Source organism: Macrobrachium rosenbergii, chromosome 41 (assembly GCF_040412425.1).
Source record: "Macrobrachium rosenbergii isolate ZJJX-2024 chromosome 41, ASM4041242v1, whole genome shotgun sequence".
Classification (NCBI taxonomy): Eukaryota; Metazoa; Arthropoda; class Malacostraca; order Decapoda; family Palaemonidae; genus Macrobrachium; species Macrobrachium rosenbergii.
In genome coordinates, this window is record NC_089781.1 from 79,984,558 (window position 1) to 80,008,305 (window position 23,748).

At 35.7% G+C, this 23,748-nt stretch overlaps 1 protein-coding gene across 21 annotated transcripts in view; it reads right to left on the reverse strand.

Moving 5' to 3' along the window:
• Positions 1–989: 989 nt before the first annotated feature.
• Positions 990–23,748, reverse strand: part of pum (pumilio) — a 393,939-nt gene continuing 371,180 nt past the window's right edge. For 19 of the 21 annotated variants that reach the window (XM_067084468.1, XM_067084466.1, XM_067084465.1 and 16 more), the window contains 13 exons: positions 14,465–14,545; positions 13,756–13,958; positions 13,473–13,643; positions 13,266–13,362; positions 12,674–12,814; positions 12,004–12,472; positions 11,764–11,864; positions 11,332–11,547; positions 11,137–11,210; positions 10,379–10,547; positions 5,680–5,828; positions 5,278–5,446; positions 990–5,073 (listed from right to left, as the gene is read on the reverse strand). In XM_067084468.1, the coding sequence (XP_066940569.1) occupies positions 4,988–5,073; positions 5,278–5,446; positions 5,680–5,828; positions 10,379–10,547; positions 11,137–11,210; positions 11,332–11,547; positions 11,764–11,864; positions 12,004–12,472; positions 12,674–12,814; positions 13,266–13,362; positions 13,473–13,643; positions 13,756–13,958; positions 14,465–14,545 (2,126 nt within the window). In that variant the 3' untranslated portion in view covers positions 990–4,987. The remainder of the gene's footprint in view (positions 5,074–5,277; positions 5,447–5,679; positions 5,829–10,378; positions 10,548–11,136; positions 11,211–11,331; positions 11,548–11,763; positions 11,865–12,003; positions 12,473–12,673; positions 12,815–13,265; positions 13,363–13,472; positions 13,644–13,755; positions 13,959–14,464; positions 14,546–23,748) is intronic. The other 2 variants (XM_067084463.1, XM_067084471.1) reach the window with 2 other exon arrangements.

Genomic DNA, 23,748 nt, shown 5'->3' on the forward strand with positions numbered 1-23,748 from the left:
CAAATAAGGCTAGTGGCTAACGTAAGTTTTGTTGTCTCCGACAGTTACAGGTTCTTTGCCTTCCTCCAAGACAATGTCTCTTAGCCTGGATGCCTGGCTGTTGGGTAACTTTTGCATAACGGATCAAAGGCATACAACTCTTTCCTATGTCCTTTCTTTGGCCAGGAAGCGAGCCTAGGTGAGCCAAACCTCCAGTCAGTTCTGAGACCAAAGGTTTGTTCTGTGTACAAATTCTTAAGCATTATGTATTTTTCATGGTTCATACTAACAAACCTGTAGTCTTAATGTACATGGCCCACCTGAAGCCACCCCTCATTCATTTACCTGGAATGAAAGAAAACTGGTGCATCAGTGTTGTTGGGGAAGCCAGGTCTGGCTGCACCCACCTCATCCCCCCCCCCCATTGGCTGTCCCCCATTGCCACCTAAATCCTTGTGCTATATTTAACCGGACTCCAGCAGGCACTAGAATAATAACCCCAAGGTTAAGATTGCAGGTTTGTTAGTTATGAAAAATCACAAATTGATTAAAATATTTAATATTTATTTTTCATACCTAATGAACCTGAGGTCTTAATGTAAGGATAAATTCTTCTAGCGCTGGCTGGAAACCAATAAAATACATCCAAAATTATAGGACAAGGAATTGGTGGCAACGGGTTCCGGCCAATGGGATGAGAGAGGAGGCATCAGCTAACCTTGGTCATTTCACTTGAAGCAATCAAAATGTTTTCAGTTTCCCTTCAGCACCCAGCTTACTTTACAATTTTCTGTAAGTTCTTTCTGCATTTGTCCAAGTAGGAAGCCATTCAACTTTTCCTTACTGGAATGTTCTGCGCTTTCAATTAATTGTGCTTTGGTGGTTAGGTTACTACCTCAGCTCCTGCCAGTTATAATTGACACATGAGATTTAAATCCAGATTATTACTGAAACCTCGATTCAATTTATAATGGGCTGCTACGGAGTTCATCATCAGGTTACAAAGAAACTTATCACATTACAGAAAATTTATTAATGGAGTAGACCATTACATATGATACAGCATGTACATCACAGAACTGATAAATTGGTGAAAACTGTTTGTGCAGGGCTGGTTACAATATGGAAATAAAAATTTAAAAATAATCATATTACTGTACATTACCGTAAACAGACTTTTAAGTGCTTTGAAACTTTTACAACTTCCAAATATTATACAATATCTTTTTACAAGCACACTATATATATATAATATATATAAAATTATAATTCTGTAACCAACCCGCACCAGCCCACACGGTTTAAGGTTGACCCAGCTCCCCCATTCCTTACTCTAGATGTTCTCCCTTTAGCCATTCCCCACGTTCTCAACTTACAAGCAGTAGTGGCAAGGCACTGTCTCTTGATCTTCAAGTGATACTTTTACTAAATTGAGGATTGTTACTAGTTATGTAGATCAGAAGAATTTTTTTATTTAAGAAGAATTTTAATGTTAGGTAGAAAAATCTGAATTTTCTGTAAAAGAATTGAACAGCAAAAGTAGCAAGGGAACTAGTTTGTTTCTACAGCTTGCAAGAAATACGTGGTCAAGGCCAGAATGGTAATACTGTACTAAATTAGCTCTCTAAGTTAAAATGGGGTGGCTACATTTTTTTGACTTGAGGGAAGTAAGGAACAAAGGTCACCGAAGCCAAGCCACCTCCACCCTGGCCAGTAACAGTAACAATTCTAGAAACAATGCTGGCAGAGGCTAGCTAACTGGAGCAGTTGTCCGTCGGACTGTTCACCTTAAGACATTAGGTAATAAAAAACCTTGGATGTTCAAATGGAATGCATCACTCCATTTTATACATATTGTATAAGATACATTTTTTTTACATATAATACAGTTGAAAACGTCCTACGTACACGCTAGTGTGGCCTGGATGACAAAAGGTCTGGCGTTAAGGCGTAAGGGACTAAGCCCCCAATGTGAAACCCATTTAAGATAGTGGAAAGAGCAGTAAACTTTTATTCCTTGCCTTCTCTAATAAAAATATCACAGAATGAGGAAATTATGACAAAATTACTAGGAAGGAAAAGAGGAATACTAAAGGCCACAATACTTCCCCTACTTAAACAGTAACTAGAAGGCAGCCCCAGCAGCCAATTAGCACACCTCAAGGCTAACTACACTAATACAAACAATACAAAAATTACACGAAACTTTTAATAACTGCTAATATCAACAGACATGGTGCAAATACTGCAACATTAAAAATTCAATGAGAAGTTTTAACAAGAATACATAGTTTGAATATATGAACACAATAAAAACTCCAGAGAAGCTAGTGCCAAGAATTGGGTGAAAAGGACCATGTCCGTCTACATCTAAAGCAAACAAAGGTTACAAATATGAAAATGTACATAGATGTACAGTAAAGACAACTGGGTCCCCTAATTCACTTTCAATGATGTAATTATGTTCAATTTTACAGTTTTGTTTTCCTTTAGTCAATTACAGAACCAAGAGTCAAGTTTTGGGAAAGAGAGCATTTCCATGGAGAAGTGTGAAAATGTTTGAATTTGATTTTTTTTCATATTCTCATGGCAAAGATTAGCATCATTATTAAACTTTTTATGAAAACCAAACCAAGAAACTATAAGCATGGCAAAATGACAAAAATTCACACTTCACACCTTCCCCGCAGGAACTGTGAGATCAAGACAGTAAATATTACGTTCAACTACTGTTAGCTTAAGACATATACAAAATACAGTTTACAAGAAAATTACACCTACAGTACATATGCAATATACAACTAGTGCTCAACAGGCAGGTACAGGCCAAGCTAAGATCTTGCTTCATAATCAATATGTACAATTTACTATACAGCAGTAACACAGCTCACAAGAATATCACCATGTGCTCTGTACAATATGGCGTTTACAAAAGGTACATCTTCCAAATGTACACATTTTCTGTACACTAATTTATTACAAAATGTTTACATTATAAGCCACAATATTGGCCTCCTCACAAAAAAGTCAATAATATTCACAAATTTACAATTTGACAATGTTAGGTCTTTTGGCAAGGGCAGGAGGAGCTCTACAGTATTAACATGTGGAGGGCCTGTTCCAGCCTGTATGAGCTAAAGTACAGGGGTACAGATATAAAGAGAAAATGATTTAACTCTGCTTTATAAAACCTTTCACCTTGACGACCAGCAGAAACAAAAAGAGGAAGAAGTACACACACATCAATGCACCTCCGTTCCAATTGCATTGCCAGCCAGGAAGTTTTTGAGCAGCAAGATGTTCTACTAACTCACGAGGCAGAAATATCCGACGGTGGCATTCAGTAGTATGATGGGAGTTACAAAATTACCCCTGTCAAATACACATCTTATATTCTCAAAATCTACCTCTTCATTTCAAAATAATTCTCACCATTTTGATAAATGGTTACTGAAATTTGGTAAATTTCCAGCCCTGGTGATAGAACTGATGAGTAATTTCAGTCTTTAAATGCAGTGCATGTGCCAATGTTTTACTTTTCCAACTTAGCATTCCATATCAGAGGTGTTGGTTAATTTTTGATACAATTCAGACACTGGTCAACATGTTAGCACACAGGCAGAAGTAGCTGGAATTGTGCCTGTCTCATGATGTTATTTACTTTTTTTTTACATTGACATTACAAACACACAAACAAGTAAGAAAATATAGAATATTCATTCAACTGTACAGATTTACAGTAATGCCCAATATTACACATTTCCTTTATATAAACAGTCGATACACTGTACACAATTTTACAATGCACTAGGCCGATATGAGCCATAGGCTGGACGAGGGCAGAGTCCCATGCCGCAATTGGGACACAGGCCAGGGCAGGCATCTCTCACACTATACTTTCACACATTTCATACAATGCATGAATACTTTTCATTCTGACTTAAACAATATATTTAAAATATTAAGGGAGAAAAAAATTCCTTTGAGCCAACATTTGCCATCTGATATTTCTGGGCACTTGTTTCAAATTTTAGTGATAAACCTGTGGTAACACTCAAAAGACTAACTTAAGATATTATACCCAATCATTCCCTATACATGCTCCCATCCACACTATAAATCCCATACAACTAAACTACCATTGTTTGGCCTGCCCAGACAAACAAGGCTTCTAATTACTAACAATATACACCACTACTAATGTGAAAAAGAAAGAGAAATACAACTGTAGGAAGGTAACAACAATTACCAATTGGGTAAAAAGTGGCAAACGGCTATATCCAAGTTTTGAAATTGTTAGATAATATTTATATATATATTTAAAGTATATATATATATATACTGTATTTAAGAAAAGCTCACTACGGCAAAATCATGCAATAGCCACAAGCCCACAGTAATGATTAACATGCTCTATCAAACTACAAGAGCCTAGCTGAAATGTTACTATGCATTAAGGGCACACCAAAATAAGTTCTGAATTAATATATCAACTTTTCAAGTGTCAGTAATAAGCAGAATCCTTGTAATGTTCATTGTCATAATAAAATTAGATTTTTAATCTATAGTGAACAAGATATCCTCTACCTTGATGTAAAGTTATTTTTTACAACTTTGAATAAATCTGAAATAAAATTGAAATTTCAATGTAAATATTCTTATAATATTTTTTTAGAATGTAACCTTTTTACAGTATTAAAAAAATAAAGTAGCCCTGCCATTCAATTTACAATCAATTTCCCATAAAAGATGAAAAATTTCAAAAGACAGTAATCAGATTCAACTGATTTTGTGTTTCTTTACTTAATAGGCTCTAAATAAATCCAATATTAGGGCTTTATACATACATGTATAAGAAAAAGTATGGCGCATAATCTAGTGCTTCAAACCTATATATTTATATATATATATTTATATATAAAAAAGCAATGACAAATTGGCATTCTCCCTTGAATATCTAACTGATGGCATGTGGCAAGAGATGGTCACACTGTGGTGAAAGGCAGCTTTAAATTGGACTTGCCATGCTGGCCCCCATTGTATCTGGAGCATTCTTCATGAAGTACTTTTCAAGCTTGGCCAAGATGTGCTTCCCTGTTTATAAATAAAACAAATGAAAAATTTACTTTGAAAATGGATATTTAAAAAATTAGATTTATCTTACCAAATTAAAAGCCACATGGCCTACAGGAGGCCAAAATAGTCATACTTATTATACAACTAAAACTCTCATGAAAACTTAGGATGGTAATTAATTACATTACATATAAAAATGATTAACTCAAGACACAAACATACCATAAGTATATTTCCGTAATGTTGAAATGTGTGGGCGGATCTTGTGCATGAGCATCTTGCGCTGCGCAGGTTCAGCAACATCGATCATCTTCTGCACCACATAATTGGCATACTGATCTTTCATCAAGACCAGCAAAGAACTGTGAGCATTGTCACTGTACCCACACACCTAGAAACATGGAAAGTTTACAAATTTATAATTGAAAATCAGTATTAGATAAATTTGGCTTTTTACACTCATCACTAACAGGAATCTGTAAATTTAAGATGCACTGTGAAAAGCCAGTTTCCAAATTTTAACAAAATTTTTCACTATCTGAAGACCAAGAAGATTTAACTTGGCATAAACAACCTCAAGCCACCTCTAAGAGATGACTAAAACAATAAGGCAATCTTACTAACCTCTTCAATAAGCATGGCCCTCTCAGCACGGGTAGCATGTGTCACACATTTTTCCACAACATTTGAGGCAAACTTGTGTTGAGAAAGTTTAAGAACTCCTCCTCTTACAACACCTACAATCTTGCTTTTGTCTTCTGGTTTTCCATGTTCTAAAATAAAGTTAGATCTAATATTACTCTGTATTCCAACAACATTCAATTCCACTTTTTCATCTAAGTCAGTATATTAGTTTTCAACAAATAATTCACTATATTGATTAATGAAAACTTTACTCAATTAGGCCTCCTTAATGCTTAAAATAGTGATGGTAAAATAATTTTCAGTACTCAATCACTTAAAAGGCAGACAATAGGATATAAGTCTAAAAGTGAAACCAGTTTGAGCACACTAGATAAACTGAAAGAAATTGTTACACAACTCTAAATCGAGTGGGAAAGATAGAACATACAGAAAATTAATACATGAAATATGGACTAGACATTTCAGCTTTTCATGAATCAAGGTGCAAAGGAATGGCAAAAGGGACTGGCACAAGGTAGTACATATCTTATTCAAGAAGAGCAAATGGAATAAGTAAGAGGAGTAGGAGGCATGATCTTAAAATACCAAATGCAGATGAAGCACTGGCTAACAGGAGACCAACCAATGAATTTTCCGATGAAATTACAAATCAGTTTTACATGGAATTGCAGTGTTAAGAATGAAATACCAGAAAGAGATAAGAAAATTGTTGTTGGAGATATGAAAGTAAAAATTGGTATGATCAAAGGGTGTTGAGAATGTACTAAACAAGAAAGGCCTGGGAGGAACTGCATACAAAAATGGGAAGCACTTTATTAACAATGTGCTGCAAATAATTTGGTAAAGGTAGTACCTTTCCACTAAAAGGGAACATCCCAACAGATCTATCAGCTGTATACTGAGAAAGCAGAGGTGCACTTGTTGGTAGTTAACACCATTACAGTAAACCCCCGTATTCACGGGGGATGCGTACCACAGCCCCCGTGAATAGCTACTTTGATAGTTCAATCACACACAAAACAAACCAAAAATGCTTATGCCAGTATTACCCTACTTATGATGGGGTTAGGCTCCACAAAAAAAAACATCGTTTGTTGGAAAAAACATAAGAAATACCAAAAACATATCTCAAACATAACCTAGCCTCTACTAAAAAATATACTCTTTACATACACAGTATAGTAATTATTAATAAGAGCTAATTCTGGAGGTTCATGCAAAGTGACTTATGATAATTCAGTAAAAAGAGAAACTGAATAACAAACAAGAATTAGCTTAGCCTACACTAGGGTATATTGTATACATACACGGTAGCATAGCCTACATTATATTCTACTCAATGTTCACATATCGTATTATACAAACATCAACATAACGAATATGCATCTTTTCCATGGATCTTTTAGAAGTGTTATGCCTTAATTCACTGTATCAAATAATATTGTATATATTCTTATATTGCTTTTGTATTATAAATTGTGATCATAGTGATCAATGTTTTGGTTTGGAAATGTTTTTGCAGTACTTATTTCGCCGCATTTAACTCAGTTCTGAGCGCTTTTCTTGCTTCTAGTTAGTGTAAATGAACCTCTAGTCTAGATACTTTATTTATAAGGGGCAAGGTTATTTTTCGTTATACGAAGTGTATTTTAAGTCGAAATATAACTAAAATATGAGAATTTATCTATTATTTTCTTCAATAGATGACGATAGCTGTTTGGGGGCGTTTGTTTTGTGTAAAAATAATTCAACATTCTGTCCACTATTTTCACCTGATTTCATAATATGAGCTTTACGTATTTATTGTTTATTGGCGTAAAAATAGCAGTAATGTGTTCCTTCATGCCCAGTAGTTTTGATTAAAATACTTTCTCTCCCATTTTTACAATCTTTTGTCCATAATAAGGGTATAAGGTAAAAATATATCAGTCCTATTCTACTTAACGTCATTTGTGCCATAACCTACGGTAATTGTTTATTACCGTACGATCGTCAACATACCAGTAAACGGCTGTTGTTATCCGATTCAGTTATAAGTAAAACAACAGTTTCTTGGTGATTTGTTTATGGCTGTATGCATTTACGCAAGAGTATGATGTTACTAACAATACTTTTATCATTCACTTTTACTTTTTAACTAGAAGATGGGATAAAGAGATGGAGGAAAAATTGTCTATTGTAATTTGGTCTCTCTCATTGCCTGCACCCGCGCAAAATTTAAAAATATTTTATAAATAATAGTCGTATCGTATTAATTGCTTACCCCATTGCAAAATCGAATTATCGGAAGGTGAATTATCGTTAACTCGAGCATTACCTGAATATTTTAATAGTTTTATCTCAAAAAGTGCATTTAGTCATGAAAATGAGATGAAAATACAGTATTTAGTGAATATTTCTCAGTGAAAAATACTGCAAATGGGTGAATTTTCCATGAATAATGGGTAGATCCGTTTCAAAGAGAAATCCGTGAATATGCAAGTCCACGAATTGTGAGACCGCGAATATAGAGGGTTTACTGTGTGTCATTGCCATATTACAACCTAAATGTCAATGTCACACTAAAACAAATAAAATGCATACCACAAAAAAGATTTCATACAGTAAAGCTTGAAAATATCATCAAAGAGGCTTTTTCATGTGAATTTCATCAAAGAGGCTTTTTCATGTGAATTTCAAAAGATATTTGCAATTCTAGAGACCAAATCTAAGAGGCAGCAGACACTGAGGACTGTTTTAACTTCAAGAATGTATATCAGTCTCTTGAAATTAGTATAGCTTAGTTTTACCAGACCACTGAGCTGATTAACAGCTCTCCTAGGGCTGGCCCGAAGGATTAGACTTATTTTACGTGGCTAAGAACCAATTGGTTACTTAGCAACGGGACCTACAGCTTAAGAATCCGAACCACATTATAGCGAGAAATGAATTTCTATCACCAGAAATAAATTCCTCTAACTCTTCATCAGAATGGCGGGAATCGAACTCGGCCCATCGAATGACGGTCTGAAGCTGCCAACAAAGGGCTTAAAGGAAATACTAATTTCATGGGGGACATGGAGAATGCAATGTAGATTATACAAAGTACTCAAAGTCAAGCTGGTGAAGTTAGAGATCGAGAAGAGATGATAGAATATTCAAACAGGCTGATGATGTTAACAAAGCTATGTATCCAACCAAGTGGCATTCTGTTGGGTTAGCCAACAAAATTATTATAAAATATCCAAGGGTAAAACAGTTAGAAAAAAAAAATGCTTGTCAAAAGAAGGGATGGATCAATAACGCAAGATGAAATAAAACAACACTGGATGAATACGAGTGATGAGAGATAATTTGATTGATTTATCTGAAGCTGCTGATGACCTGAACGTATATGACTGAATTCCACAGCTTATGAGGGGGAATCAACAATGTACAAACTTGAGATGGAAAACATCAGATTATGATGGAATCACTGCAGAGATGATTTCAGCTGAAACCGAAATGCTAACTTGTATATTAACTAGACTGTCTTGCAGAATATCAAATGAGGAGACAAAGCATGACAATTGGGAATTAGTAGTCACAGCTAGGTACCAAAGAAAGTTAACCTGACAATGTGTTAACCATAGAGGCATTGCACTTAGTTTGTTATAATGAAAATATTCCATATATTAATTCTCAATAACATGATACAGAAATTTTTAAAAAGCTCGAGTTGAACAAGACATTTACATGAATCCCCTTTTGATGACTCTCATTAACTACATGAAGGCATTTTCACAGTGTTCGCAGACCATCATCATGGAAGGTCACCCGTCATTATTGCATTCCCATTAAATATGGAACTGCTAACCGAAGTTATCCATGAATAAAGCAGCTGCAAAGTTAATGTTGCTGGGACACTTGCCAGGTGAATTTGTAGTAACTAGTGGGATGATAGAAGGGAATAATATGTCAACTTTGCTCCTGCATCTCAAGAGATTTTATAATGAAACAAGTGGATGGAGATGGAAGAGGTTTTGACTTGAATAATGATAAAAACTCAACACACTTAGAATAAATTGCAGATGGCACTGTCTTAGGTGGCAAAACACCAGAGGCAAGAGCTTGGTTAATAAAATGCATCATGTATGTACAGATGGGACAAAATAAATCTAGGAAAAAAGTAATGATGACAGACACACACACACACACACACACACACAGCAACAAAACATTTGAGGGTAAATACATAATGATGACAACTCTCAAATATTTGGAAACTGATATTCCAAACAGGTTCTCTCAAGTTGGAATTTATAAGTGATTAAAATAAAATAGTCAAACAATGGATGAACCTGGATTTGGAATTCACCCAAGACTGAATGCTAAATTGCTATAAAGAAATGACTCATGGTTTTACAATGAAACTGGCTTGAACATGTCCTTCACACAACCCCTACGAGAAAGTATGTGTGATACTGTCAGCTGGGCTCCTATGAGCACCTGAAGAAGTGGAAGACCCAACCTACTTGAGTGAGAACTATGAGAGGAGGCAGGCTGAGTGAGTGGAGATTTACTTAAGATAATGGACAAGAAACATGAATGGAAGAATTTTCCAAAGGCCCTTTGGCACTGGAGGCAATGATATGCGCGTGCGCGCGCGCGCGCGCACACACACACACACACACAATCTTTGAAAAATAATTCACCATACCTAATACATGCTGGATGACATAATTGCCATACTGATCTTGTAACAACTGTTCTGTGTGTTGGTGCAGTTCTTCAAGTACAGGTGAAGTTTGATCACCTGTACAGTGCTCCAAAATGCGCTGAATCACACGACAACCATATGGGTGTGTTGACAATGTGAACACTTGCCCCTGAAAAAATATTTTTTCTTTAGCATTGTTTAAAAAATATACTGATCCCCCGCCATAATTATTTGCATATGCTGATGTTTCAAGTGATTTAGTGTGAGGATTTATGAGGAATATTTTATACTTAATGGATTTTGTGAATGGTTATTTTTAGTAACCACTGAGTGTAAGTTATCAATTTCCTTTGAAGCTCAAAAGGTAACAAACTTAAGTTTATTTGACAGATTCCCTTAAATATCAAGAAATGCAATGTACTCCTCTCCATGGTTATGTACAGTAACTGCCCTTGCAAGTATTTATGGTATAACTTTGTACTTATCAAATGGAATGATAAACATGTCATTCTCATTTAGGGTAAATTGGAGAATCCACATTGCTATAAAGGAGAAAAAAACCAAATGTGATAACCAAAACATCAATCCAACTACGAAAAAGAAGATTCTGATGAAATAACATTTTTAATTTATTACTTCATTTACCTTATAATACCTATGGACAAAGACCTTAAAATTTAAACTTTACTTTTATCTGTCTTATATCCATTCTATCAGAACCTTCTAAGCACTACATCACACTAGAACTAGAATCTCACCTGGAAGGCGTTGATGATGAATTGCAATGCCAAAGGGTCCACACACTCGATACACTTCTGAACAACATGGTTGCCTGTTCAATTCCAGAAACGCAAATTAGCATTGTACAGTCATACAGTGACCAAAATTACTTCAATCTGTATACATCACCTTAATGTTCAAGACTGCAAACTGTGAATGGATTCAAAACTTACCATTTTGGTCTTTGACACATTTCAAAACATGTCCATCAAGCTCGCGTACTATGTCCTTTTGCTGGTCCTGAGTTATGCACTCCAGTGCTTTCTGTATTACTCTGCATCCATACATTTGTAAAGCTAGTGGCAAAACATGACCACGAATCTTGTTTGCTAAAACAGTCTTCTGTTCTGGCGTGCCAAACTCAAAGAACTTCTGAATAACATAATTACCTAGTGAAAAGGAAAATAGAAAACTACCAATAAGATATATAAAAAAGAATTATAAATTTGAAATAACTTTTTATATTTTTGGTTTTTGATATTAATAGAGCAAAGGAGTTTGTTCAAGTATAGCTTTAAATGATACATTCTCAGGCACTTCCCTATTTAAAGATAAATGAATACATGGCCCATGGCAAAGCATAAAACCACAATATGGCAGCTTACCAAACACATCAGTCATTAGGGAATAGGCTGCAGTAAGTATTTCATTGAAAACCATTTGCTTTTCAGCAGGGGTAGCCCGTTCAAGCTTCTGCTGAATAAACCTAAAATGAAACATTTGGATTAGACACCTCATTTCCATTGTAAAATAAAAAGTCTATTAACATATTACAAAGACTTACATTACTGTTCAGTACATATATTTGGAATCATAAAGCAGTCAACAAAAGATATGGTACAAACCGAGACCCATGCTGATCCTGGCTGAATTCAACAATATGGTTTGCCAAATCACGTAACTGAAGATTAGGAAACCTATTGTTGCGGAAGTCTTCTAACAGACGAGAACGCCCAGTGCATTTATCCAAGCTCAAATTCCGCTTTAAAGGTGGAAACAGAGTTGAGGAACCACCAGTGAACATTCCATTTGTGGATCCATTTCGAAATTTTGCTTCTGCCCCAGGAGCTGCAGAAATAACTCTGTTTCCTGACATTAAAGCCCCTAAAGGAAGCGCAGATGAGGTACCTAAGCTAGGTGGAGGTGTAAGACTTCCAGACGTGAGGCCTATGGGCCCTGGAGAAGCAGTCACAGTGCCTAGAGCTCCATAATTGCTTGTCCATTTTCCACTTCGGAAGTCTTGAGAAAGCGGCGATAAAACTGATGTCGTTCGGTCTAAGGAATCTCGTCGTCCCATACTACTACCTCCTAATCCTGAAAAATAAAATTGGTATTTATGTTTACTTTCCCTATGTTGTATGAATTAGTTCATGCATAGTTTTACTTGGACAATCAGGGCAGAAAGGGCTGAAATACAGTACAGTACTTGTAATAATTCCATTTGAACTGTTGGAAGTAACTATATTCAAAGAGTTACTTAATGTTATAAATTTGTTATTAATGGACTGAACTTACCACCACCTAAATTGCCAATAGCAGGGGATCCAATGGTGCCCAGGGTGCTATTGCCAAAACCTAGACTACTAGTTTGCAGACCCAACGAGTAGTTGTTGCTTGTTAGTGCATTGGAAGTCTGCAGGCCTTGCGAGAGGGAATCTGCAACAATGAGAAACGAACCACACGCTATAATCATCTATGAAGTAATACGGTAGGACACGATGCACTCTAACAAGATCAAGGCTATACTGTCTGGAGCACGTCATTTTTTATTGCATATTTACAAAAATTTGTTTTAAAGTGAATGATCAACATTTACTACAGTACATCCTTGATACACATGTTAGTAAACTGTAAGTGTATTTTCCCTCAGTCAGTGTAATGTTATTAGTATCACACACACATTCAAAAACTTAGTACATGCGAACGATACTGGTCAGTTTATATGCTGTTGTTTTGTACAAAAATGAGTTACACGGCTACTGTATGAAACATTTCATGACACTGGATATTCATCAGCAACTGACCAGTGACCTGATTATTATTACTGGGAGGTGGGATGTTAGCTTTCACAGCAATTCCAAAAAACCAGATTCTAAAGCATGCATACCAGCAAGTGTGTTCCCAGTGAAGGTCTGGCTGTTGTTCAGGCTCGGAGTTTGACTGTTGTTATATAGAGAAGCTGGCGGAGTTCCAATTTGAGGAGCCTGAAAATATGAAATTTAAGAAACACATCTGAAGATAAAAAAAAAAAAAAAAAAATCAAAATTTTTCAAGTCAGTACAATCTCACAAAGACAGTTTTTTGCAGAACTCACCTGATTACTTAACAGTCGCATGTTATTGGCAGCAGCAGCTTGAGCGCCATTAGCACCATTTATTAAAACTGGTGCTGGCGATACTAGCCTGACAGGGGCTCCATTTCCTACACCCCGTAGATTGCCCATTAACACTGCCCCATTTTGGTCATAGTAAGCTGGAATTACCTGCTTCAAATGTCAAGAGAAAATGCTGTTAATATTGACACAAATTTATAACTCCTATGATTCAAAATGACTTTTATGTTAACCACAGAATCAACAGAATGTCTATAGTACACACCTGATACTGAGATAGTGGTCCTTGCATGTTTCCAGCAGCAGCTGCAGCTGCCAAATTCCCATTACTTTGGCTAGTAACTTCGTTAGTCTGTGATGGAGAGTTGGGTCTTCGAGGTTGTCCCCCAGGGCCCTGTTGTTGTATAATGTTTGCTGGGTAAACTCCCCAGTGTACTCCATAGTACTGTGGAATCACTGCTGTTGGACCTAACACACAAGACAAATAATTACCATATTTAAACAATCTTCATATTGTTTTATTTTTCAGATAATCCACAAAACTAAACTAGATTATGTTTCATAAAACACATGGGGACAGCATATAGAAGATATTACAGTACATGTTACTAATCTCTTTAAAAACAATGATGCTCAATAGGCTGATCCATGCTTATAAAATTATATAAGCAGAAGCAAGTCATGCCAGGTATGTTTTATTAGGGAAAATAAATAGGTTACTGTACATGACAAAACTGCCGATGTCAATAAATCTACTTATAGTCAGTTACAAACCTTGCTTTAAATAGAACTTCAGTACATTTTTAAGTACTGCTAATGTATAATAATTCTATCACCAACCAACTGGTTTGTTTGAAATTGGCAGTTACAAACAAGGGTCATAATATGAGAGGTAGGTTCATCGCCAGCTTGTTGCGCATCAATAGAAAATACTGCAACAGTTACACTCCTAATAATTCACAATAGCTACTTACCTGTAATTAAAGTGCCTACATATGGCTCTTGGGCGTTGATCACATAAGGCGCACTGAAGGCTGCTGCTGGAGCCGCTATGCCTGGATTAGAAAATGTGTTCTCTAAATTTTTGGTCAGAAATTTAACTTGCAACAAACTAAAACTTCCATAACAGATAAGTTGCACTGTGTTAACCAACAGGTATAAAAGAATTATAAGAGATAAATTCTATGAACAAGAAAAGGCCCCACAACACACTTTATGATTTACATGAGTTACTTTCATTAATGTGTTCATACAGTACACTATTATAATCTAACATAAGAAATATGGAGGTCAATGTCTGTGGTGTGCACATGTGTATGAGTGTGCATAATAAGTCATAGTCAACATACTATACCTCATTTTTATTAACAGATTTGGAAATTTTATTATTATTTAACTTACGGCTAACAGCCAATCTTTTTAAAAATCCTTAATTAATGGCTTACAGCAATTTACGGTACTGGACTTGAAAATGCAACGTACTAGTATTTACATTAAAGTAAGCAAATTAATGGTACAGTCTGAATAATATTTCTCACAGGTCTACCCATTAAATGTGAAGAACATTTGCATAAAAATGTTCCAAATGCCTGAATTTCTGGACACAAGGTGACTGACAATACAAAAAGGTGACAGCTGTAGCTTTTGTTCTGTGCCAAATTACTGAAAGGTTGAGAAATTCAGAAAGATGTATGGTGTTAAAAAGCTAGTGCAAGTAAAAGAAAGCCACAATTTCTCAACATGGCACTATATTTTGGCAAAAATAAAAAGCTTCATCACATTTTTAAAACAGAAAATAAGAATCTGATACAATTAATGGTAATGCAATGAAGATTTTGGAGCACATGGAAGTATAAGGAGCAAAGTAAAAAGAAGGGACCATCAAAACAAGGCCCCACGGAATGCTTTAAGAAATTACATGAGTGGTAACCCATTCAGTCAAAATCCAATCCAAGAATTATCATCAGAGTAACTATATATAAAATATATACAAAATACTTTGATCCAATGTAATCAAATGATTTGTGGTTGAAATCAATTTCAATCTTATTTTCATGCCCAAACAACATACTAAATGTGAACAAAATGCATGGAAAGTAGTTAAAGCACCTAAAGTTGTAAAATCATAATTAGATTTACATATTAATCAAAGAAAAGCTGGGGTAAGAGACAAAACTGACAAATTATTTATTTACTATGCCTTAAAATACAAAGAGTGGATGAAATTTTAAATTGTTTTTATGAAAGCATACATGTTGAAGGTAAATAACATGAAAAATACAGTAAGGCATATCTAATATTCATAAGAAATAAGTTGCTTCATTTTCAAGGTGCATATGCAATGCTAAAGAGGCATCCACACAGGTGCTTGAAGGAGGCTCTTTTGCCCCATGTTTAATGGTCTAACTGGAATTGGGTGTTAATTTTTCTAATTACAAGAAATTTAAATAGTAATTTTCCTAATGACAAGAAATTTGAATAGTAATTAAGGATGAAATACATTTAAAGTACTAGAAAATTATGTGTACAACACTAGATACAAATCTGCTGAAGGAACCAGATTCATGACCAGTCTCTTCATCTTAGGCAGGTCTCTAAAACAAGATGTCTACTGTATTTATGACTCTAAGATATGCCTTACTGCATTTTATAAATTTCTACATCACCAAAATACACTTGTATGTTTTTACTTAAAAATCATGAACGTTTTGTTTCATAGAGAAAATGTTACGGTTTTTCTTTTCTATTTCATATAAAGAAGTTTCTGAGCCTTGTTAATTACTAAACATCTCCCCATGCCAGATTCCACACAGAAATACTTACAAACTGTATTTTAAGCATTTGCTGGGGGAGGGAATGGATTTGGTACCTGGCTTTTTCTTTATCCTTTCAAGTGTTTCTGGGGCTTTCTTTACCTTGCTATTGATATACACATATCCCTTTTCAACTTTTATTTTATCTATCATGTTTTGCAAATATTAATTTTATCTATCAAGTAAGTGTTAAAATGAAAATGTTTAAAATATCTTATAAAAGGTCTGAGAGAGAGAGAGAGAGAGAGAGAGAGAGAGAGAGAGAGAGAGAGAGAGAGAGAGAGAGAGAGAGAGAGAGAGAGAGAGAGATTTATAAAAAAAAAAAAACTTGATTCTTTTAATTTCTCATAACTTTCAACTAGAAATTGAAAAAAAAAAACCAAATACTCAAAAAATGCAAATTTTGAACACTCTTGAGGCATGATCTTTTACCAAACACAAACTAATAAAGGAAACGGGAAAATCACATCATATAAAATATATAAAAATTATATGGCTCCACTTGGAATGGCAATCGTCTCAAAAGGTACTGTTGGTTTATCCCTTTCTTGTAACTCCCACCGACCCATCCCTCTCTCAACAGACAAAAAAGGAAGCAAGCCACAAATCCTAATTAAAGGCTGAAATTGACACAGAACAGTATCTTATAGCCCACAAAACAATATTTCTTCATCTTCTAACCAGCAAATATATCGATCTGAGAGAGAGAGAGAGAGAGAGAGAGAGAGAGAGAGAGAGAGAGAGAGAGAGAGAGAGAGAGAGAGAGAGAGAGAGAGAGAGAGAGACTGTGTAAAGATGAAAGCCTCTACGGCCCTGGTCAAATTATTCTGACACCCCCTCCCCCAAAACAAACGCGCACGCACACAATCATTTACATCGAGGGAATGGAAGACTGGCCATGATGGAAGGAGCCGTTGTTTGACAGCAAAGGTAGACCATTAAGTCAAAATAGCCGCACTATCGTTGTAAAGTCACGTACGCATTACCCTACACTTCAAACATCGATACTTAATGTCAGATGTTCCGGATGAAATAAGTTCACTTCTATTATTTCTCGCGTAAATTCATAACATTTCTTTCTTCTTACGGTAGGAAGCAACTTTCCCGCAAGATTCGGTGTAGAATAAGAACGATAAAAGTTCACACGATAAATTTCACCCCATTCCAGAATGCAATCATTCAAACAATGTTACCTCAAATTTTCTTCATACGAAAAGATGATTGTGTCTTAAGAGAGACTAAGGCCAATGTTGATATACTCTTACTTAAATTTAAATACGTCCAACTTCATTTCTCACATGCTACAACACTCCATAATACGGAGTTTCATATTAATTTTATCAATAAAAATAAAGTTTACTAAAGCCAATACGCGATGTTCTCCATTCGGCGAGCGCTAAAGTGATCTTTCATTAAAAAAAAAAAAAATATCGGGAGTCAATTATCATTTAGATTTAACTTAAAAAGAGTACAAGTTAACCTGCAGTGTTCAATATATCTTTGATGGGTGAACAAAAATACATTCACGTAAATAGCAGTGGATATTTCGGAAGGGTGCATATTCATCCCGCCAATTATCTCACATCACATAATTCTGGTGGTTCTGTTAATGTAATTAGCGTCAGTCCCATTCCCCAAAACGTTTAAATGTTCCGTAGCCTCACCTGTCACTCATGATGCACATTAGCCGACAACGCCAACATCCTCCCCTAATGCCCATCCCACAACAACAAACGCCGACTACTATCCATCCTGTGCCTTTCAGGTCTTCATTTCTTCCTTCATCAATATCCCTAATGCATTTGGGAAACACCAAACTGGTGTCCTATGACAAAATCGTGAACAGCAACGAAATGCAATATTACCTGTACAGTTTCCCAATGTGAATGACAAACAAAAATAGACCACTAAGACTGCCTATCCCTTCGGTACTATTAGCGAACTGTATACTTAATATTATTCCACAAGCGAATTGGAAATGAGATATTACCTTCGATATTATGTTATCTATGAGCCGGGAGGATTAAGTTCCTAAGCCTCAGTTAAAAAAAAATAAAAATCTTTCCAAATAAAACTAAAAACAACGCGATCTTGAAAGTGTGACCGCGTGTATAAAGAGGAATTCTGGAGGTAGCTTTGGATAACACAACAGGCACAAGGGTGAATGAATGGCCGACAGGGGAAAATAACCTACGAGAAAACAAGCCCTCGAGGATGCAAGACAAGAATGAACGTCAGGAGACGCAAGGAGGCTCGAACTTCTAGACTTTATGGGAAGGTAAGGGTCACAAAATTATATAACGCTGGGAAAGCGGTGTTCCCACGTCTACGAAAAAAATAGCAAACCCGCTAAGAACAAAGAATAGGGAGTATATGCATAAACCATTTTACTCCGTTTATTTTAAACACTTTCGATAACAGGAGCGGTGGGCGGTGATGAGAAAACGAGCCCACGTCGCTCATGATGCGAGCCATATTCGCAATAGTGTTGACGAGATGGGAACACGATGGCAGCTCCCGGTATTCGAAATGCCAAGGAAAGGTGAAAGAGTAAGTGGACAAAGATGGATGACATTATGGCAAGGGAACCAAAAGCATTCCTTAAAATCATAAATGGGTACAAAAAATGGTAGTAAAACCTATCTTTAAACAAAAACAGCAGTGCGAAAACAAATTAGTTATCCAACAGTACATCGGGGTTCATAGGACTTGACGACTGATGTACAGCTTAAAAGTTCGATACGAGATAAAAGTAAACACCAAGCTCAATACAGGGACAGGAAGCGAATATCGGAACTGGCTCCCCACCCACCATCCGAACATCAAAAAATTTTCCAACCAACGCCCACCCATCCGTGCCCCTACCGGTGTACTGCAGTTCCGTCCTAGTATTAATAGATACAATGATTCCTCAGGATATCTTCTACTTCAATTACTATTCCATTTTAATAATTATACCACGTGAAACCCCACACATGCAGCAACAGAAGATTTTCCACACACTTAACAAAAGTACTCGAGAGAGATAGATTAGTTCTTCGATATGAAAACATTGTACATGATTTCACAGCATTAATGCATAGAACAATGTAACATTTCGATCCAAAATTGTTAACTGAAATATTATGTTTGACGTATTACGTGGTGTTCGTTCTCAGGATACCAATATTGAGAGAGAGAGAGAGAGAGAGAGAGAGAGAGAGAGAGAGAGAGAGAGAGAGAGAGAGAGAGAGAGAGAGAGAGAGAGTTTTACACTTCCCAACACCAATGGAAAAACTGCCACGGGTATAAAGTGGCAACATCAATAACCTGTCAGCATGAAATTTACTGAACACCTTCGACTCAAACGTGAATTATGAAGAAGCACGGCCCTAGTGGTGTAGTGAAGTAGAAGTAGGACCGATGAACACTGCAACGTCGTATGCATTGGAATGGGCCAAAACGACTAGCGGCCCTTCACAAAAGTCTCACTGGGTCACGTAGATTACATCAAATATTCTTTCAAATAGCCCCTCTGTCAATTTGACTATCCCTGGCAGTCTTTCAAATTCAATTCCGTATATTATAAACGAACCCTACGCAGAACTAAAAGGAAATCCTCACTACCGTTATCCTTAAAAACAGCGGCACAAACCAAATAAAAATTCAGTAACTATTTTGCCTTTGTGTATCGCATACACTAAAGGACACAATCCAAATTTATTTTCAATACACAATGGTATATCACGTTAAGTGTCGCAAACTACCTTTACATACGTTTACGTACAGACGAATCCTTACTTAATACTGGCTGTACCTATTATATTCAAGACTTGAATTCATATGGATATGAACATAGACCTTTTATTGACATGCAGCTCAATTCCATATTCTAGATATATATATATATATATATATATATATATATATATATATATATATATATATATATATATATATATATATATATATATATATATATATATATATCACACATTACCACAGGTGAAAAATAAGAAACGGGGTGTAGGTCCTGACCGGTTTCGACTTTATTTCAAGCCATTGACGAAGGACTGATACAGAGTGTGAGAAGTCACAAATATATATACTACAAGAACAGTACTGACGAACATACACAACCGTTAGAGGCTCCATATCCCCACTCAGGCCGGTGTCGAGGTAGGAGTGGCCTTTAAAACTCATTTGGCTAAAAATCACAATAGACTCTCAGGGGACATTGCTGATAAACAGACCATACCCCACCTCAGATCCCACCTGACAGGTGTCATGGAGGCGGAGTTTGGAAACTCATTAACATTACTACCCTCGTACTGTGTTTACAAATATTATAATCCTATTTTCATATATCTCTACTGCCTACCTTAAAGTTTAAACAATTTACAAATTTCTTTTGATATTAAAGGATCAAGTTTATACATCCCTTGACTGATATTCATATTATGGTTGTAACTTTCTTTTATGAAGCTAGATTCAATGATGTTCCTTTCCAGTGCATTATTAGAATATACAATCCTTTTTGCCCCTTCCCAGTTGATAGCATGATTGTTCTCACTAACATGTACAAATATACCACTGTTCCCTTGTGCATATCTCACACATTTCTTATGTTGTTCAATTCTTTTTCCAGTGCTTTCCTGGTTTGGCCAATATAAAAGTTGTCACAAGACTTACACGGAATTTTATATACACACCCTTTAATATTGTCTGGGAGTTCTTGATAAGTACATTTTCATTGTTGTATTGTTCTTAAATGCGACATTAACACCAAAATTCTTAAGAAGATGAGGGATATCTTTCATACTATTATTATAAGGCAGGACAAGCAAATTTTTTGTGTTGTAAGAAATAGTAGTGGGTTTAAATATAGTGTGTATAGAAAACCCACTAATATTTCTTCCTATGTGCATTTCTATTCTGGACAAAGCAATAAGGTTAAAAAGTCAGTGTTTTCATCTATGTTTTTAAGAGCATTACGGGTATGTAGCCCTGAATATATTGATGATGAAATAGATAAGATTAGGAATGCAGGCAAAAAAATGAAATATCCTGATAGTGTATTAAACAGTGCATATGAAACGGCAAAAAGACTATGTATCAAAACCAGAAAGAACCTTACAACACAAAAAATTTGCTTGTCCTGCCTTATAATAATAGTATGAAAGATATCCTCATCTTCTTAAGAATTTTGGTGTTAATGTCGCATTTAAGAACAATACAACAATGAAAAATGTACTTATCAAGAACTCCCAGACAATATTAAAGGGTGTGTATATAAAATTCCGTGTAAGTCTTGTGACAACTTTTATATTGGCCAAACTGGGAAAGCACTGGAAAAAGAATTGAACAACATAAGAAATGTGTGAGATATGCACAAGGGAACAGTGGTATATTTGTACATGTTAGTGAAAACAATCATGCTATCAACTGGGAAGGGGCAAAAGGATTGTATATTCTAATAATGCACTGAAAGGAACATCATTGAATCTAGCTTCATAAAAGAAAGTTACAACCATAATATGAATATCAGTCAAGGGATGTATAAACTTGATCCTTTAATATCAAAAGAAATTTGTAAATTGTTTAAACTTTAAGGTAGGCAGTAGAGATATATGAAAATAGGATTATAATATTTGTAAACACAGTACGAGGGTAGTAATGTTAATGAGTTTCCAAACTCCGCCTCCATGACACCTGTCAGGTGTGGATCTGAGGTGGGTATGGTCTGTTTATCAGCAATGTCCCCTGAGAGTCTATTGTGATTTTTAGCCAAATGAGTTTTAAAGGCCACTCCTACCTCGACACCGGCCTGAGTGGGGATAAGGAGCCTCTAACGGTTGTGTATGTTCGTCAGTACTGTTCTTGTAGTATATATATTTGTGACTTCTCACACTCTATCAGTCCTTCGTCAATGGCTTGAAATAAAGTCGAAACCGGTCAGGTGTGTTTCTTATTTTTCACCTGTGGTAATGTGTGATAAATGAATCACGTACAAAAGTGATAATAATCATATATATATATATATATATATATATATATATATATATATATATATATATATATATATATATATATATATATATATATATATATATATACTGTATATATATCCTTGAATATGGAATTATTTGAGCTGCATCTTTTCGACATTGCGTATTTTCGGTTTCGTTGATGTAACACTGCCAAGTAGTGCCACCTATTGTAACATAGCCTTATGTTAGTTGATGAAAGATGAAGTTTGTGCGGTCGCTTGTTTGGTATCCAATCTTGACCTGCCATGTGTGATATAAGTAAACGGCAAAGTTATGGAAACCTATTTTCCATTTTCTAGTGTCTTTCGGTTGCATAATACTATCCGCAAGGTGGATGGAGGATAATGATATTTTAATGAGAAAAATGTAGTACCTTGCATGTATTTACAGGAAAAACCAAAACACTGGAGGTAGGGTGTGTGTGTGTGTGTGTGTGTGTGTGTGTGTGTGTGTGTGTGTGTGTGTGTGTGTGTGTGTGTGTGTGTGTGTCTGGATTGGGGGGCAGGGGCCTGGGCCCCAGGCCACCCACCAAGAGGGAGCCTCCCACCAATAAAACAATATTTTAATTTAATAAAATATAGTTTGTATATAGACTATAGTTTATAATATAGTTTATATATAGACTATAGTTTGTAGTGTATACAATAGGAGTTGGAAAGGGGGCCTCCCACCAAAATGGGCCCCAGGCCTCCCACCAGCTTAATCCGGCCCTGGTGTGTGTGTGTGTATTTATACATATATATATATATATATATATATATATATATATATATATATATATATATATATATATATATATATATACACACACCTCCAGTGTTTTGTTTTTTGGCGCACACTCAAAATATACTGTAACACTCTTCCAGCAGCTCTCGTGCACTAAGCAGTTATTCTTGTAAATACATTCAAGGTAATACATTTTTCTCATTAAAATATCATTATCCTCCACCCACCTTGCGGATAGTATCATGCAACCGAAAGACACGAGAAAATGGAAAATAGGTTTCCATAACTTCGCCGTTTACTTATATCACAGATGGCAGGTCAAGATTGGATACCAAAAAAGCGACCGCACAACACTTCATCTTTCATCAACTAACATAAGGCAAGGCTATGTTACAGTATGTGGCACTACTTGGCAGCGTCACATCAACGAAACCAAAAATACGCAGATACGTCGAAAAAGATAAAGGAAATGTGAATACGTTGCATTAGGCCTCCTATTCTCCAAGATCAGCTGATCATTGACTTCTCTCACACGAACCTGCTAACTACTGATGTTGCATTCAAAGGAGAAAAGATATAAGTTTTAGTTGATGCCCAAGCCATTCACAAACAAAATACTGAGAGAGAAAGAGAGGGAATTTTGTTCGACAAGATAACTTCTTAGACATACTGAAAATTATAATTATTCTG